At 43.2% G+C, this 18311-nt stretch overlaps 1 protein-coding gene across 1 annotated transcript in view; it reads left to right on the top strand.

The window, feature by feature from the left end:
• PTER (phosphotriesterase related) overlaps positions 1-12709 on the top strand; it is a 67780-nt gene extending 55071 nt beyond the window's left edge. The window contains exons 3-5 of the mRNA XM_044294104.1: positions 2282-2547; positions 4558-4698; positions 11141-12709. Coding sequence (XP_044150039.1) covers positions 2282-2547; positions 4558-4698; positions 11141-11351 — 618 coding nt within the window. The 3' untranslated portion in view covers positions 11352-12709. The remainder of the gene's footprint in view (positions 1-2281; positions 2548-4557; positions 4699-11140) is intronic.
• Positions 12710-18311: the final 5602 nt, after the last annotated feature.

Genomic DNA, 18311 nt, shown 5'->3' with positions numbered 1-18311 from the left:
CTGTACCCTCTGTAAACCATCTGCATGCTGCGGTCAGTTTTGCTGAGCCCCTGCTGCATACACCGTATTAACCCCTTCTATGCCTCCGTCATAGAAGGGGTTAATACGGTGTATGCAGCAGGGGCCCAGCTGTCATCTCCTGCACCCGCCCGATCAGCCTGCAGTACATGTACGGCACTGGTCCTTAAGTCACGTCCACCAGCGCTGTACATGTACGGTGGGGGTCCTCTGCGGTTTAAACAGGCTATAAAGCATTACTTTTCCAATAGCTAAGTTAACATCCCATCTGCAAATAAATCTTTTTTGGTCATTACCCTAGAGCAGAGAAAATTGGCTTAGCTAGCTGAGAGGCCTTTATTGGGGTTTAGATGTACTCTTTCTCATTATGGAGAGAGCCTAGTATGCCTGAGGAGTATTGTAGGTCAGGTAACACTTCTCTAGGTTTCTGAGAAAATGTATGCAAATTAGCATATATGACTTCTGCTGACATCAGAGAGACTTATCTTTCTTTTATTTTTGGAAGAAAAGCTAATTTGCATATATTTCAGTTTGTCAAAAAGATGTTCAAATTAACCTTTCCTCCAAAAAGAAAGCTAATCAGATGTCAGGTATGCTAATTTGCATATATTTTTCCAGAAAACCACAGCAACGCTGCCTGGCCTACCCACGCATACTAGGTACTCTTCATAATGAGAAAGAGTACTCCTCCAGACACCGACAAAGGTAGCTAGAGATTTTCTCTGCTCAATGGTAATTGCCTGAAAAGAGCTATTTTCAGATGAGATCCTGGCTTAGCTATTAGCAGAGTTATGTTTTACAGCCTGTTTAAAAGGCTAAGCATTGATTTTGATTAACTATGTTACATCTGCTGGTATAAATCACTCAGTTTTTCTCTACTTTTGAAAGTAACATTGATTTGCACATCTCTTTAAACATTAGCATTACACATTGGCCTCTCTCTTATTCATCTAAAATAAATCTCAAGAAATGAGATTTGTCAGAATCTAAATAGTAGAAGCCTTGATGCTGTTGGGCCACCAGCGATCTTGCACTTTAACCTCATGCACACGGCCGTTGTTTTGGTCCGCATCCGAGCCGCAGTTTTGGCAACTCGGATGCGGCCCCATTCACTTCAATGGGGCCGCAAAAGATGCGGACAGCACTCCGTGTGCTGTCCGCATCCGTTGCTCCGTTCCGTGGCCCCGCGAAAAATAAATAACATGCTTTGCGGACAAGAATAGGCAGTTATAGTAAAGGCTGTCCGTGCCGTTCCGCAAATTTCAGAATGCGCACGGACGCCATCCGTGTTTTGCGTATCCGCGATTTGCGGACCGCAAAAAACTGAACGGTTGTGTGCATGTAGCCTTACACTTATCCTGTGGACATAAGATGTTTATCGTTAGTTTATTGAAGAGGTTGTCTCAGAATGACTGGAATAGGTGTCAGTTCCAGGGTCCCGTGTTCCCTATAAACATATGAGACTGCTACAGATAACAGTGTACAGTGCTTGGCTATTTTCATGAGTACCATAGAGTTTGAAGGGAATGCTAATGCCTGTAAAGCGCTGTGAAATATAGTAGCGCTATATAAGTGCATAAAATAAATGGATAGATAAGGTCATTTTTTTTTACTTTGCCAACAGAAAAATGCTCTTGTATTTTTCTGTTTGTGTCATTGCACCTGATATTTACAAAGAAATGCGCTTCATGACAAGGTAATTAGCCAAATCGAATTTTAGAGAACTTTGCTCATCTCTACATATGACCACTGCAGCCAATTATTGGTCTCAACAGTGTGCCTTTGAAGCCAGTGATTGGCTGCAGGGGCCATATGCTGTTGAGGTAATATCAAAGCTTCCCTAAAATCAATGACCAGTGTTGAGGACTGGAAAAGCAGGGCTGGAGTGGCAGGGAATAAACAGGTAAGTAATGCTTATTTATTATTTTAAACCACCACCACCTGCCTGCGCCAAAGTTTTTTTTATAATTTTGGGCAAACCATTTAGCTGGATTATAAAATACTGCGGATTATCAGATGTTCACACAAAGGTAGTTAGACCATATGTGAACCTCCGGGAACACAGTCCAAAACATATTTCTGATATAAAATCAGTCACCACCACTTTGCTTTTTATTTGAAGGAGTTTCATCTTTGTGGGATTTCAGATATTAAAAAAAAATTCTGGACTATTGGATGCCAGGTTGAACTGTGACAGTATTACTAATTTCTGCTGCCTTCGTTCTAAGATCCTCTTCTCGTTCTTTCTCCATTTCCTCCTCAGCTGACTGAGGTTTTAGTTGATGAAGTTCTCCAAGGAGCAGATGGGACAGATATAAAATGTGGAATAATCGGAGAGATTGGATGCTCATGGCCACTAACTGACAGTGAAAAGAGAATTCTTCAGGCGACGGCTGAGGCTCAGACACAGCTTGGATGTCCTGTGAATATTCATCCTGGCAGAAACAGCGAGGCTCCCTTCCAGATTGTGCGCATTCTACAGGAGGCAGGGGCTGATATCTCCAAGACTGTGATGTCTCATCTTGATAGGTACTGTAGTGTAAGCAGTGCGTTCCCTTGTGGTAGTCATGTTTTTTCTCAAGGCGCTTCTTGATATAAGGCTGATTATTTCTGTGGTAAGGACAGTAACTGTATGTACTAAAAGGCCCATATCAGATGCTTTAAAGTTGTAAGAAGACACAATGTGTGAAAGTCAATAGAAACAAAAAAAATATAGATACTGTATAATTGTAATATTTATTTGCATGGTAACCCAATTCACTGAGTTCTCTGCACGAGTCATATAAACAACTCTGTGCCTAAACACTAAATGAAACAGCTCTGCCTGTCTCTCTCAGAGCAGGAACTCCCAGCATGATCTGAAGCTCCAATTATCAGACTAGTTACCCTACATATAAAAACTCAGATGACTAAAACCGCTTCTTAGCAGTCCCTTAAATGCGTTATTCCATCAAAACAACTTAATCCCCACCCCGATCGAGGATAAGGGATATGTGACAACAAATGAGGGAGCATGGACCCCTGTTGTTGTGATTGGCAGGGGTCCCAGCAGTTGGAGCCCTGCTGACCAGACACTTATGCTGCGGATAGCGGATCAGTTATCTTAATGGAACAACCCCTTTAACCCCCTAAGAGGCTTGCCAAAGCTCATCTAAAGTTTTGAGAAAAGGACCTAACAGTTCAGCCCTTGCTGAGTTCATGCAATAGTGTGAGGGCTGCTTTAACTTTTCATATCTTGAGCTTTGTAGACGATAACGATATAAACTTGGTCTTGTTTGAAAGCTGGTTTCACTCCAAACCTGATTTCTAAAGCACACAGTATATCTCCCGATGTTGTGGGGCTAATGCTGCATTTCTGGTCCTGGTCTTTTTTTAAAGTTTAGATTGTCAGCTTTCAAAAAATACCATATCTCTATCTTCTACAGACCTGAGATATGAAAGGTTAAAGCAGACCTCCCACCCTTCAGTTGGCTTTAATCTTGGCCAACCTGTAGGAGGAGAGGGGAGATAGGGAGGAGCCTGCAGGGAGGAGATAACAAATCAGCCTCTCTCATGATAACAATTATCACTACAGAGTAATAACTAATATATTAGCCCTCACATGGTTATGTTGTCACAAAAACATTTTTTTTTTAATTATGCGAGTATTATAATAAAAATGTTGCATTATCGTAATCGTACTGGCCTACACAATACATTGATCACATTACTTATACCACACAGTGAACACTGTATAAAAATAAATCACAAAAATAATATTAAAATTGCAGTTTTTTTAATCTTTCCCCCCTAAGGCAAGTCTCACACTAGTGTTAAAACCATCCGGCAGGCTGTTCTGGCAGAGGAACAGCCTGCCGGAGTTCCTTGTATACGATGAACTCTGACAGGCTGTTCCTCCGCCGAAGCAGCCTGCCAGATGGTTTTAACACTAGTGTGAAATTAGCCTTAAAAATAAAATAATAAGTTATTTAATACACTATATGTACCCCAAATCGGTTCCTAAAAAATCTACAATTCGTCCCGCAAAATTCAAGGTCTCATATAGCTAAATTGAAGAAAAAATAAAGGGGAAAATATTACTGGTCCTTAAGGCTAAAATAAGGTCACTAAAGGGGTTAAAAAGTACTTCCCTCACGCGCGTTCCGGCAACTATATAGGAAGCAGTTGGTCTGGAACTCAGTGCAGCAATCATTTGGTACTGCGGTTGGAGCCATTTTGCCCATGGTAGGACAACCATGCAGGACCCAGTAACCCAGGCCTAACAATGCATACATTACATTTTACTCACCCGTTAAGAGTAAAATTACCAGGGGAAATTAAATCTCCTGTATATCCAGTATGAAATGTATTATGGAGATCCCGCTCGAGCCTTGATTGTCCTGGGTAACGATATCCATGTAATTAATCTGGGCGCGAGGAAAATGACCACCTTATATAATCACTACCTGGCTGTTTATATAGAGAGACTTAATCCTTCTTAATGGAAAATACCTAATGTCAACATGTAAGTAATAACACCGTCACTTCTCTTCGTCCTAGGACTATATTTGATGAGAAGACGCTGCTGGAGTTTGCCGCACTGGGGTCGTACCTGGAATATGATTTGTTCGGAACAGAAATGCTGAACTATCAGTTTAATACAGCCGTGGATATGCCCAGCGACAATGACAGGATCAGAACGTAAGTACGGGCACCAAAACTGCCGCCGCCTGATAGCTTTCTAAAAATATATTACTCGCAATGTAAATGGAACCTTTAAAAGAAGGTTTACAGCAACCCTGGGAGGAGCAGAACGGAGGATGGGGGTGGTAGTGGCTCTGGCAGCGAGAAGGCAGGAAATGTAGACGCTGTGGCGAATGATGCTAGAGGAGTAGAGGGACATTCAACAGTTCCAAACTGTTCACAGTGCAAATCTTCGCTGATGGCAATGTATAGACAGCAACAACGATGGGGGTTGTAGTATGCCATCCCTCTATCTTTCTCTCTCTCCAAAGTCTCTCTCTGCAAAATCTAAGGCTACTTTCACACGAGCATTTCTCTTTTCCGGTATTGAGATCCGTCATAGGCTTTTGCTTAAGTTGTCTGTAATTCTCAGGGTTAATGGTACAGGATTAAGGGACGGTGGGTGAGGCCCTGACAAAATGTGGAAGCAAGTCTACTCTGCAAGAAGAGGGCACAACACCAATACTGACCCCTGTGGCAGCCCACTGGTAACTGTGACCTCTCCAATACTGACCCCTGTGGCAGCCCACTGGTAACTGTGACCTCTCCAATACTGACCCCTGTGACAGCCCACTGGTAACTGTGACCTCTCCAATACTAACCCCTGTGACAGCCCACTGGTAACTGTGACCTCTCCAATACTGACCCCTGTGACAGCCCACTGGTAACTGTGACCTCTCCAATACTGACCCCTGTGACAGCCCACTGGTAACTGTGACCTCTCCAATACTAACCCCTGTGACAGACCACTGGTAACTGTGACCTCTCCAATACTAACCCCTGTGACAGCCCACTGGTAACTGTGACCTCTCCAATACTGACCCCTGTGACAGCCCACTGGTAATTGTGACCTCTCCAATACTAACCCCTGTGACAGCCCACTGGTAACTGTGACCTCTCCAATACTAACCCCTGTGACAGCCCACTGGTAACTGTGACCTCTCCAATACTGACCCCTGTGGCAGCCCACTGGTAACTGTGACCTCTCCAATACTGACCCCTGTGACAGCCCACTGGTAACTGTGACCTCTCCAATACTAACCCCTGTGACAGCCCACTGGTAACTGTGACCTCTCCAATACTGACCCCTGTGACAGCCCACTGGTAACTGTGACCTCTCCAATACTGACCCCTGTGACAGCCCACTGGTAACTGTGACCTCTCCAATACTAACCCCTGTGACAGCCCACTGGTAACTGTGACCTCTCCAATACTGACCCCTGTGACAGCCCACTGGTAACTGTGACCTCTCCAATACTGACCCCTGTGACAGCCCACTGGTAACTGTGACCTCTCCAATACTGACCCCTGTGACAGCCCACTGGTAACTGTGACCTCTCCAATACTAACCCCTGTGACAGACCACTGGTAACTGTGACCTCTCCAATACTAACCCCTGTGACAGCCCACTGGTAACTGTGACCTCTCCAATACTGACCCTGTGACAGCCCACTGGTAATTGTGACCTCTCCAATACTAACCCCTGTGACAGCCCACTGGTAATTGTGACCTCTCCAATACTAACCCCTGTGACAGCCCACTGGTAACTGTGACCTCTCCAATACTGACCCCTGTGGCAGCCCACTGGTAACTGTGACCTCTCCAATACTGACCCCTGTGACAGCCCACTGGTAACTGTGACCTCTCCAATACTAACCCCTGTGACAGCCCACTGGTAACTGTGACCTCTCCAATACTGACCCCTGTGACAGCCCACTGGTAACTGTGACCTCTCCAATACTGACCCCTGTGACAGCCCACTGGTAACTGTGACCTCTCCAATACTGACCCCTGTGACAGCCCACTGGTAACTGTGACCTCTCCAATACTAACCCCTGTGACAGACCACTGGTAACTGTGACCTCTCCAATACTAACCCCTGTGACAGCCCACTGGTAACTGTGACCTCTCCAATACTGACCCCTGTGACAGCCCACTGGTAATTGTGACCTCTCCAATACTAACCCCTGTGACAGCCCACTGGTAATTGTGACCTCTCCAATACTAACCCCTGTGACAGCCCACTGGTAACTGTGACCTCTCCAATACTGACCCCTGTGGCAGCCCACTGGTAACTGTGACCTCTCCAATACTGACCCCTGTGACAGCCCACTGGTAACTGTGACCTCTCCAATACTAACCCCTGTGACAGCCCACTGGTAACTGTGACCTCTCCAATACTGACCCCTGTGACAGCCCACTGGTAACTGTGACCTCTCCAATACTGACCCCTGTGACAGCCCACTGGTAACTGTGACCTCTCCAATACTGACCCCTGTGACAGCCCACTGGTAACTGTGACCTCTCCAATACTGACCCCTGTGACAGACCACTGGTAACTGTGACCTCTCCAATACTGACCCCTGTGACAGCCCACTGGTAACTGTGACCTCTCCAATACTGACCCCTGTGACAGCCCACTGGTAACTGTGACCTCTCCAATACTAACCCCTGTGACAGCCCACTGGTAACTGTGACCTCTCCAATACTAACCCCTGTGACAGCCCACTGGTAACTGTGACCTCTCCAATACTGACCCCTGTGACAGCCCACTGGTAACTGTGACCTCTCCAATACTGACCCCTGTGACAGCCCACTGGTAACTGTGACCTCTCCAATACTGACCCCTGTGACAGCCCACTGGTAACTGTGACCTCTCCAATACTGACCCCTGTGACAGCCCACTGGTAACTGTGACCTCTCCAATACTGACCCCTGTGACAGCCCACTGGTAACTGTGACCTCTCCAATACTGACCCCTGTGACAGCCCACTGGTAACTGTGACCTCTCCAATACTAACCCCTGTGACAGCCCACTGGTAACTGTGACCTCTCCAATACTACCCCTGTGACAGCCCACTGGTAACTGTGACCTTCTCCAATACTGACCCCTGTGACAGCCCACTGGTAACTGTGACCTCTCCAATACTGACCCCTGTGACAGCCCACTGGTAACTGTGACCTCTCCAATACTGACCCCTGTGACAGCCCACTGGTAACTGTGACCTCTCCAATACTGACCCCTGTGACAGCCCACTGGTAACTGTGACCTCTCCAATACTGATCCCCTGTGACAGCCCACTGGTAACTGTGACTCTCACTACTACCCCCTGTGACAGCCCACTGGTACTGGACCTCTCAATACTAACCCCTGTGACAGCCCACTGGTAACTGTGACCTCTCCAATACTGACCCCTGTGACAGCCCACTGGTAACTGTGACCTCTCCAATACTGACCCCTGTGACAGCCCACTGGTAACTGTGAACTCTTCAATACTGACCCCTGTGACAGCCCACTGGTAACTGTGACCTCTCCAATACTGACCCCTGTGGCATCCCACTGGTAAATGTGACCTCTCCAATACTGAGCCCTGTGACAGCCCACTGGTAACTGTGACCTCTCCAATACTGACCCCTGTGACAGCCCACTGGTAACTGTGACCTCTCCAATACTAACCCCTGTGACAGCCCACTGGTAACTGTGACCTCTCCAATACTGACCCCTGTGACAGCCCACTGGTAACTGTGACCTCTCCAATACTGACCCCTGTGACAGCCCACTGGTAACTGAGAACTCTTCAATACTGACACCTGTGACAGCCCACTGGTAACTGTGACCTCTCCAATACTGACCCCTGTGACAGCCCACTGGTAACTGAGAACTCTTCAATACTGACACCTGTGACAGCCCACTGGTAACTGTGACCTCTCCAATACTGACCCCTGTGACAGCCCACTGGTAACTGTGACCTCTCCAATACTGACCCCTGTGACAGCCCACTGGTAACTGTGACCTCTCCAATACTGACCCCTGTGACAGCCCACTGGTAACTGTGACCTCTCCAATACTAACCCCTGTGACAGCCCACTGGTAACTGTGACCTCTCCAATACTGACCCCTGTGACAGCCCACTGGTAACTGTGACCTCTCCAATACTGACCCCTGTGACAGCCCACTGGTAACTGTGAACTCTTCAATACTGACCCCTGTGACAGCCCACTGGTAACTGTGACCTCTCCAATACTGACCCCTGTGACAGCCCACTGGTAACTGTGACCTCTCCAATACTGACCCCTGTGGCAGCCCACTGGTAACTGTGACCTCTCCAATACTGACCCCTGTGGAAGTCACTGCTGAATGTGAACCGATTTGAGACTGTGCTCTTAAAGATGGCCTTGGTAAGCTGCTTTTATAAAGGTTAATTTTTGTTCTAGAACAGGGATCAACAACCTCTGGCACTCCAGCTGTTCTAAAACTACAACTCCCAGAATCCTCCTTTCACTTCTATGGGAGTTACAAGAAAAGCCAAGAAAGTGTGCATACTGGGAGTTGTAGTTTTGCAGCAGCTGGAGTGTCGGAGGTTGCTGATCCCTGTTCTAGAATGAGCACACCTTCATTACATGGTGTTAACCATAGCACGCAGTTTGTGTAATTCCCTTTAGAATAGTTGGTTCTTAGTGGCAGGGTCCTCTCTCCTTTTGCCTCATTACTGATTTCCATTTGCTTTCATAATTGATTATTTTGTATGATGTTAATGCACAAAAAACTCAATCAGCAGATTTTTTATTTTTTACATTTTCTTACTTATTTTTGCAATTTGGTCAAACATGATTTGCTGCTTCTTGAAACATTTACTGCCATAGACTCTTGTCTATAATTTAACGGTATTGAGCGCTCTGGTTAATTAAAGGGTTTAGAGATGTTAACCCATCAAAGCGCCTGGCAGTCAATTCCAGCACTTATTCTGCTAATTAACTTGATTAATCGCAAGATTCTTCCTTCATTGACTTGTTGGTATCTTTCAGAGCAGCTACCGACTGTATATTTATCAATAACTATTGAGTCACCAACCGTCTGTAATCTACCCTCTTATTATAACCATTGTACTGACAGTTCTCTGCTTGCTAAACTTGAAATATAGCCATGACTGTAAAATAAAGTATTGAAACTGCTGCTCTTCTACCTAAGTATCAAACAGCTTTGCGACCATTGCAAAGAATCTGACATGGTTGATTGTGATGGCCTTAAGGTTGCTTGTGACTTTTCCCATACTGTAATTTACAGTTGGCACTGTCTTGCCCTAGCTAGTAACAAGATCCCCAGTAACAGTTGCAAAATCACCAGTAAGAAGTGGAGCATTGGTGCATTTTTAAGTGGACTATCCCTTGAATGATGTACACGGTTGAGGTTAAACAATTTCTGAGTGGTCCTTATGCTGGGCCAGCAACCTAACAATCCACCTGAGGTTTCACCAGAATCGGGCTGTGCCAAAGTGATTATTACTGCTTGCCCGTCCTGATGTGTCTCTGTGGGTCTCTGGGGTCATTACCATAGTCTGCTCCTATATTCCACAGGGTTGCACCAGTCACTTAGTAGGGATGCTGCACTGTGCCTGCTGCTGCACAACTTCACACTGTTGACTTTGTCTCCATCTCACCGGCTAGTCTCGTGGTGGCTTTAAATTGCCTCTCGGCATAGCTTACTAGCAGTAGATCCCTCTGCCATCAGACTCAATCACTGCCACATGCCACTACTCTGATGTCAACTCTATGTTTTTATCAACTCTTCTGCCACCTCTTCTCAACGTACTAGCACAATGCTCAGAGCCAGAACATTTGCCAGTTAGCATAGTAACATAGTTTATAAGGCAGAAAAAAGACATCTGTCCATCTAGTTCAGCCTGTGTCCATCTAGTTCAGCCTGTAATGCTTGCCACCTCGTTGTGCATACTATGGTGCCTGGTGCTCAACCATATTGGCAGGGTCTGGAGGCCCTCAACAGTGCATGGGGCTTACCAGAGCCACAAGATGGAGCCTAAAAAATGGGGGGGAAAAACAATAAACTTTAATGGAGAACAAACACAATTTACCATACGATTGAATTATGAGGATTACCCTTCTCCTACCATTGGATCGGAAGTGCCACAGTTCCTGTGCCGAGAAAATTCTGCGGCTTGCCCAAAGTGACGTGACATGAGGCATGAGTTCTCTATCCCTGGTCTAGGTTACTGTTGGATTATACCAATTTCCATCTTGATACTTAGATGCCATTATTGCCCCTTCACTTTTATTATTGTTGAATCTTAGATGCTGACCTTAGCTAAAGCTCGAGAGGCCTGTCTTTTGGAAGTTCTTCTAAGACGTATTAAAACTTTTTAGAGGAGTAGTTTCAAACTCCTTGGAATAAATTTGTCATTCTGGCCCTTGTGGTAAGACCTTCTGAAATGTTGCCTCTTAGTGGAGTGCCGATGGAGTCTAGAACCTTGGGCTTGGCTTTGCAAAATTTTCTGACTATTATTCTTTAACGCTTTCTCCTCATTTCTTAACTCCTTTTGATTGTGTCATATTTCTCTTCATGTTGATGAAGTAATGTGACCACTAGCGTCTTTTTGTTTTTCAGGATCAGCTCCTTGGTCAATGAAGGCTATGACGAAAGGATTGTTATCTCTCATGATATACATACCAAAAACAGGCTGGTAAAATATGGAGGACACGGATACTCACACATTCTCAACAATATTGTACCCAAAATGCTTTTGAGAGGCATATCCCAGCAAAGCATCGATAAAATATTGTTAGAGAACCCCAAAAAGTGGCTGACATTTAAGTAAAGGCTCATGATTGGGAGAATTTATAGGTTTTTTAGATATTCCAAAAATATTTCTAAAAAGCTCTTCACTTACATTTATAATTACCAAAGTGATTCATTCCTATGGCAGAATAGGAAGAAGTGTAGCTTGAGTACCGTCAAGCTCCCTGGCTCATCCCTACCTCCTTTAAGATATGTTTTCCACCGACCGTAAGTCATCTGCAAAGGGGTTGCCAAGTAGATGCTACCTGACAATGGCTCTAGCTGTTCGACAGTTTAATCCTAGTAAGCAGTCAGTCTCAAATGAGTAGCATCATGCTGGGCTGGTATTTTGGTGGCCTAGGCAGACTAGGCAATCTGTGCCGCTAAATGTACTCTGTAGTTCAGTAACACCAATTCAATTTCTATTTGACAGCCTGCCACATGTTCCGTTCGGCAGGTCCTTTTGGCATGTCCCACACATTGTTGTACCATTAAAGGGGTTGTCCCATGAAATATATTCTATATTCTTCAAACCAGGACCTAGATCTGAATACTTTTATAATTGTACGTAATTCAAAATTTAGTAAAGCCACTGACTTATTCAATATAATGCATATGTGTAGCGCAAACTGTTGTTCATTATTTTCCTTATTTCTCGGTCCACCTGGTTGAGGCGGTCACACATGCTCAGTGCTATCCTTTAACTGCCACCAGCTTTATCTATTGTTAAAAGCCGAGACACTAACAGAGAGAGAGAGCTGCTGCAGAAAGGACATGCTGTCTGAGCTGTGATGGGGAGTGAGCTTTAGCACAAAGGACATGCTCCTGAGCTGTGACAGGGAGAGTTATGCAGCAGAAAGGACACCCCCGAGCTCTGATGGGGAGAGAGCTGCAGCAGAAAGAACACACCTGCTGAGAAAGGACATGCCCTCTTAGCTGCTAGCTCGAAATAAAGTTAGCAAAGCAATTAGAGGAATAATTGTGGAGATCTCTGGACCCATGTCAGGTACAGGGCTGGTTCTAGCTTTTTTTTAGAAAGAGTTTGTCATGTACTATATGATGTCTGATTTTCATCTCTCACATTAATCATGGGATAACCCCTTTTAAAGGAAAGTGTAGCCTGTTGTGTTTTCCTGTACAGTTGATCAACTTATTGATGAGATATATCTGTGGTGTACAGTCATGGCCAAAAGTTTTGAGACTGACACTAATTTTGGTTTTCACAAAATTTGCTTGTAGCTTCAGGTTTTATGGTGGCAATTTGTATTAAAAACTATGTATACCTTTGGGCGCAATTTTTTATGATTGTATTTTACTCATTTGGGGCTAAAAATAATTTTTTTGCAATTGGTCTTTATTAAAAATATTTAGCTATTCTGTCACAAAAGGTTAACTGTTTTCTATAGTAGCTGTGTGCATCCTACTTGTGCCGGTCATCTAATAACTCTTATCTTTAAAGGCTATGTACACCTTTGGAGTCAATTTTTTTATATTTGTATTTAACTTATTTTTGGCTAAAAATCATATTTCCAATTGGTCTTTATTAAAAATATTGAGCTGTTCCATCACAAAGGGTTAACTGTTTTTCTAACTGTGTGACCGGTACTTTCACTCTCACTTTGTGCCGTTCATCTAATAAGCCTTATCTCTAAACTACTGAGAGGTCACAGACACTCATTTAAGCCACATTCTTATCAGTAAGACAAGGAATGAGCTTTGATAAGTGTTTATAAGGGCAAAGAGCAGAGATAAGGAGTCCATCTGCTCCTCTGATGACGGAAATGACATAAAAATCCACAGGCAGCTAGTAGAGCATGTCAGCTCTGTACAGAAAAAAGGATTCCATGTTGTTAATAAAAACCAATTAAAAAAATATATTTTTAGGCCAAAATAAGTATAATACAATAATAAAGAAATGTACTCCCAAAGGTGTACATAGCCTTTAAATTACTAGAAGGTCATAAACACATTCTTATCAGTAAGATACGATTGAGCTTTGATGAGTGTTTATAGGGTCTGAGAGCAGAGAAGAGGAGCCTGTCAGCTACCTGCCTGACGGAGCAGAGAGAAAATTCTGATGCTAGTAGAGCATCTCAGCTCTGTACAGAGAAAATGACTCCATATTTTTAATAAAGACCAACTGAAAAAAAATATTTTTAGCTCATAATTAGTACAAATGCAATAATAAAAAAAATTGCCCCCAAAGGTGTACATAGCCTTTAACTCAGAATGTTATCAAGAGTGATCAGATGAATTGCAATTAATTGCAAAGTCATTGCTTGCCATGAAAATTAACTTAATCTCAAGAAAACATTTTCACTGCATTTCAGCCCTTCCAAAAATGACCTGCTAACATCATTTCAGTGATCTTCTCATTAGCTCAGGAGAAAGTGTTAGCAAGGACAAGGCCGCTGATATCACTCTATCATGCTGATTGAATCAGAAAAGCAGTCTGTTTACTTTAAAATGGGTGATGAATCTTCAAATCTTTGTCTTCTTCTGTTAACCATGTTTACTTCTAAAGACACACATGCACTCATTATTGCTTTGCACCAAAAGGACTTCACAGGCAAGGACACTGCTGCTTGCAAAATTGCAATTAAGTCAAACATTTATGGGATCATGAAGAACTTCAAGGAAAGATGTTTAACTGCTGTGAAGAAGGCTTCAGGGTGCCCAAGAAAGTCCAGTAAGTGCCAGCTGTCTCCTAAAGAGATTTTAGCTACAGGATCGGGTCACCACCAATGCAGAGTTTGCTGAGGAATGGCAGCAGGCAGTTGTGAGTGCATCTGCCCGTAGAGTGAGGCAAAGGGTTTTGGAGGATGGCCTGGTGTCAAGAAGGGCTGCGAAGAAGCCTTATCTCTCATAGAAAAACATCAAGGACAAACTGATATGCTGCAGGAATTACAGGGATTGGACTGAAGAGGATTGGGGTAAAGTAATTTTCTCTGATGAAGCTCCCTTCATACATCTGGAAAAATTATTGTCCAGAGAAGAAAAGTTGAGCACTGCCATGAGTGCTGTATCATGTCAACAGTAAAGCATCTTAAGACCATTCATACGTGGGGTTGCCTCTCATCCAAGGAAGTCAGCTCACTCACAATTTTGCCTAAGAACACTGCCATGAATAAAGAATGGGATCAAAACATCAACTTTTCCCAACGATCCAGGAGGAATTTGATCATGGAAAATGCTTTGTTCAGCATGATGAAGACCATGTCACAAGGCAAAAGTGATAAGTAAGAGTCTGTGTGAAAAAAAACATTGACATTTTGGGTCCATGGCCAGGAAACTCCCCAGATCTCAATCCCGCTGAGAACATGTTGTCAATCCTCAAAAATTTATTGGAAAAACAAAAACACAGAAATTAAGATAAACTCCAAGCACTGATTAGACAGGAATGGTTTGCCATAATTTAGGCTACTTTCAGATCTGCATTTTTGCTGGATCCGGCAGGGTTTAGCAAAAACGCTTCCGTTACTGATAATACAACCGCCTGCATCTGTTATGTCATGACAGATCCGTCTCTAAAACCATTGTAAGTCAATGGGTGGTGAATCCGTTTTATTTTGTGTCCAAAAAAAACGATCCGGCACCATTGACTTACATTGTAGGTCCGTCTTGCTCCGCATCCCATGTCTGACCGAAAAACGCTGCTTGCTGCGCTTTTTTGTCCGGTATGGGATTACAACCAAATGGAACAGAATGCATTCTGGTGCACTCCGTTCCGTTCAGTTACGTTTTGTCCCCATTGACAATGAATGGGGACAAAACGGAAGTATTTTCCTCTGATATTGAGATCCTGTGATGGAAAGGAAAAATGCTGATGTGAAAGTAGCCTTAGAATTTGGGCCAGAAGCTAATATTCAGCATGCCAGGATAAATTTCGGAAGTCTTGAAAAAGAAGGGTCAACAGTCAACACTTGAAATATTGAGTCTTTGTATAAACACAATGAATTTGTCAATAAAACTTAAAAACTTTTTAAATCCTTATAATTGTACTTCAGTATGCCACAGAAACATCTGACAAAAAGATCCAAAAACAATGAAGCAAGAAACCTTGCGAAAAGTACAACTTTTGGCCACAACTGTACATTTTCATATGTCAGGGCATATTGGGTAATTTTCCTGTTTTGCCAAATGTAAAATATACAAGAGCCTAAAAAACAAATGAAGAAAATTCTTATATTCAGGATTACAAAAATATGGATGTTTTCCCAGAAACGGTGCTATTCCTGTCTACAGGTTGTATGTGGTATTGCAGCTGTGGACCATTCACTTCGGTGGAGCCGAGTATCTATAGACCAACCGTAGACAGTTGTGGTATTGTTTTTTGAAGAAAGCAGTCATATTTTTATAATCCTGGACAAACCCCTTAAAAACTGAAAGAAGAACACTTCAGTAATTTCTTTGTATTTTATTCTTCTTTTATAGTTTTTGGATGACACTACCACTACTGTATATCAAGCTTTGTTTGTTTCTAGTTCTTTATTGTCGTTGAGCTTTCCAAATTGTCTTCCTTTCTTTCTACTCCACCATTTGTAGATGCAATCTTTAATAAATGCTGAAAAAAACAATGCACAAAACCACACACAAAAATACAGTACAATACAAGGCGCAAAAAAAAGAAAAATAAATGGCTTTGGATGTTTTAAAATCTGGATTTCTTTCCAGGACAGAAATAAACACTTGAACAATTGTCTTGTAAAAGAATGAATTGAATTCCTATGAGCAGCGATAACCGCGGCTACTCTGAAGCAAGTAATAATAATAATGCACAAGTTGTAGAAAAGTAAAGTGATTTCAATTAAATGACTCCCCTCTGGAACAGTTTGATGTTCCTTGTAATATTGATGATGCTTGTAATTACCCCGCTGTTCTTTAATTAATGCTTGATATGGAGCACAGCCATTTAAATTACTTTCTGGCAAAACCTTAGGACACTACCTTTTATTTAAAAGACTGTGGACAAGTCTACAGCATATGAGATATATGTACACCCCAAAATTATTTTAATAAAAAACGGGGGTGGACATATAACATGTGCTGCTGCACAGGGGAGGAGGAAGAGGGGACTGTTCTAGTTATAGGAAATATCCTGCTATTCCCTGTCCCTGCTTTCATACTTCTCATCAGCCAAGCAAGGGATATTGTATTGTGATATAGTTATGGGGGAAGCAGCAGCAGTTGCAAGCAGATCCTACAGGCCCACTCTACTGACTCTCATCAATCAGGCAGACCACTCATGAATTGCTTTGCCAGATAATAGAGAGGACTGTGCAGCTATACACCTACAGCTGCGTGGTTCTCTCTATTACCTCTATCTATGATCAGTGCAGGGAGGAAATGGGACATTACAACCCGGGCAAAACTGGAGCCTGGATGCAACATCAGACCTTCTACTGCTCTCCACCACGGATATAAACATTATACCTTTTGTTGCCCTAGACCACCAGGGGTTTTTACATTAACCCATTCATTTCCCTAGACCCCAAGAGATGCTGAATGGAATTCCTCACTACTCTAGACCAACAGGGATCATTAACTCAATATTGACATTAACTTCCTTGCTGCCATAGATCACCGAGTATACTGACATTAACTTCTAATATGAATGACTCTTGCTGTTTTAATCTGTGTATGTTCACTTGTGGTTAAGTTATGATTAGGAATGTATATCACTCGAAATGCGTCAGCTAATCTGGTGTATGTGGTTTGAAATCTTATTAATAAACTCTTTTCATATGATTGACGAGCCCTACGATGCTGTTAATTTGGGGGAAATGGTAAGAAGAGGAATACATGATGATGATCGGTAAGCAACACTGCATGTGCGACCGCAGTCTAGGGGGGACTCCTGAAATAGTACCGTAAGTGTGGTCCAATGGGAACTTTATAAAGACAGGCTGCAAATTATCTCCTATTTATAGTCGGGTGGAAGAACAGGAAATTACCATTCATTTAATTATCTTAATCATGAAACTTATTTAGCATACGGTTTGTATCACATTTCTGACAAAGTAAAGCTTAGTTACATTAATCACATTTCAATCATTAGGGAAGTAAAGTGTCCTCGGGGGCTTGAGGAACAAAGGGGCACAATAGTACTGGCCTCAGAGACTACCAGAAAAATGATGTTGAGGTGCTCTAAAATAGGTATATTACCATTTACCCTTTGACTATTCTAGACCTCCAATTATTATTTGTAATCTATTTACTACTCCAGACCACCAGGGATATCATGCTTGAATGTGACATCTTAAAGCCCTTCATGACCCTTGACCACCAGGGTTATTACCATAACTCTGTCCACCACTCTAGATCACCATCAATATTACTATCAAAACCTTCAGTACTCTTCACCACCAGGGTTATTACTCAAGGGCTTTTCCTATTTCTTATTCATGGTTGAGATTGGAATACCCGTCCTATGAGCCGGCCAGAGGTGTCAACCAAATGGGCAATGCTGTTTCTATATTCACTTCTATGGGATTTATGGAAACAGCGCAGCACAGCCCAATTGGTTGTTTCCGTAACCCTAGCCATCTCAGAGGATGGATATTTTATCTCAGCCATAAATGACTGAGATGGGAATCATCCTTTTAAAGGGGCTTTTCTTGAACCAACCTATTGATGACTATCCATAAGATAGACCCTCACTGATCTGATATCGATGACCTGACACCCAGCAATACTAATGATTAACTATTAGAGGGAGATACGGGTCTGGAAGTGTACGGAGCTAAAACACCACAGCGCCGTCCACTATGTAGTGGCCATTCTTGGTACTGCAGCTGATGCTCCTAAGTAAGTACATGGGAGGTTAGTGCTGCTTACTTCTGGAACCATAGCTGCTTCTAACATCTGATCGATGAGGGTTGCTGGGTGTCAGACCCCCCACCCATCTGATATTGATGATCTATACTGTGTATAGCTCATCAATATTGATGTCTTGGAAACACCCTTTAACAGTAGACCACTAGGGAGATAACTCGAGATG

Source organism: Bufo gargarizans, chromosome 5, assembly GCF_014858855.1.
Source record: "Bufo gargarizans isolate SCDJY-AF-19 chromosome 5, ASM1485885v1, whole genome shotgun sequence".
NCBI lineage: Eukaryota > Metazoa > Chordata > Amphibia > Anura > Bufonidae > Bufo > Bufo gargarizans.
Note: the sequence above shows the minus strand (reverse complement) of the source record. Positions and strands in the feature narration are given on the sequence as shown.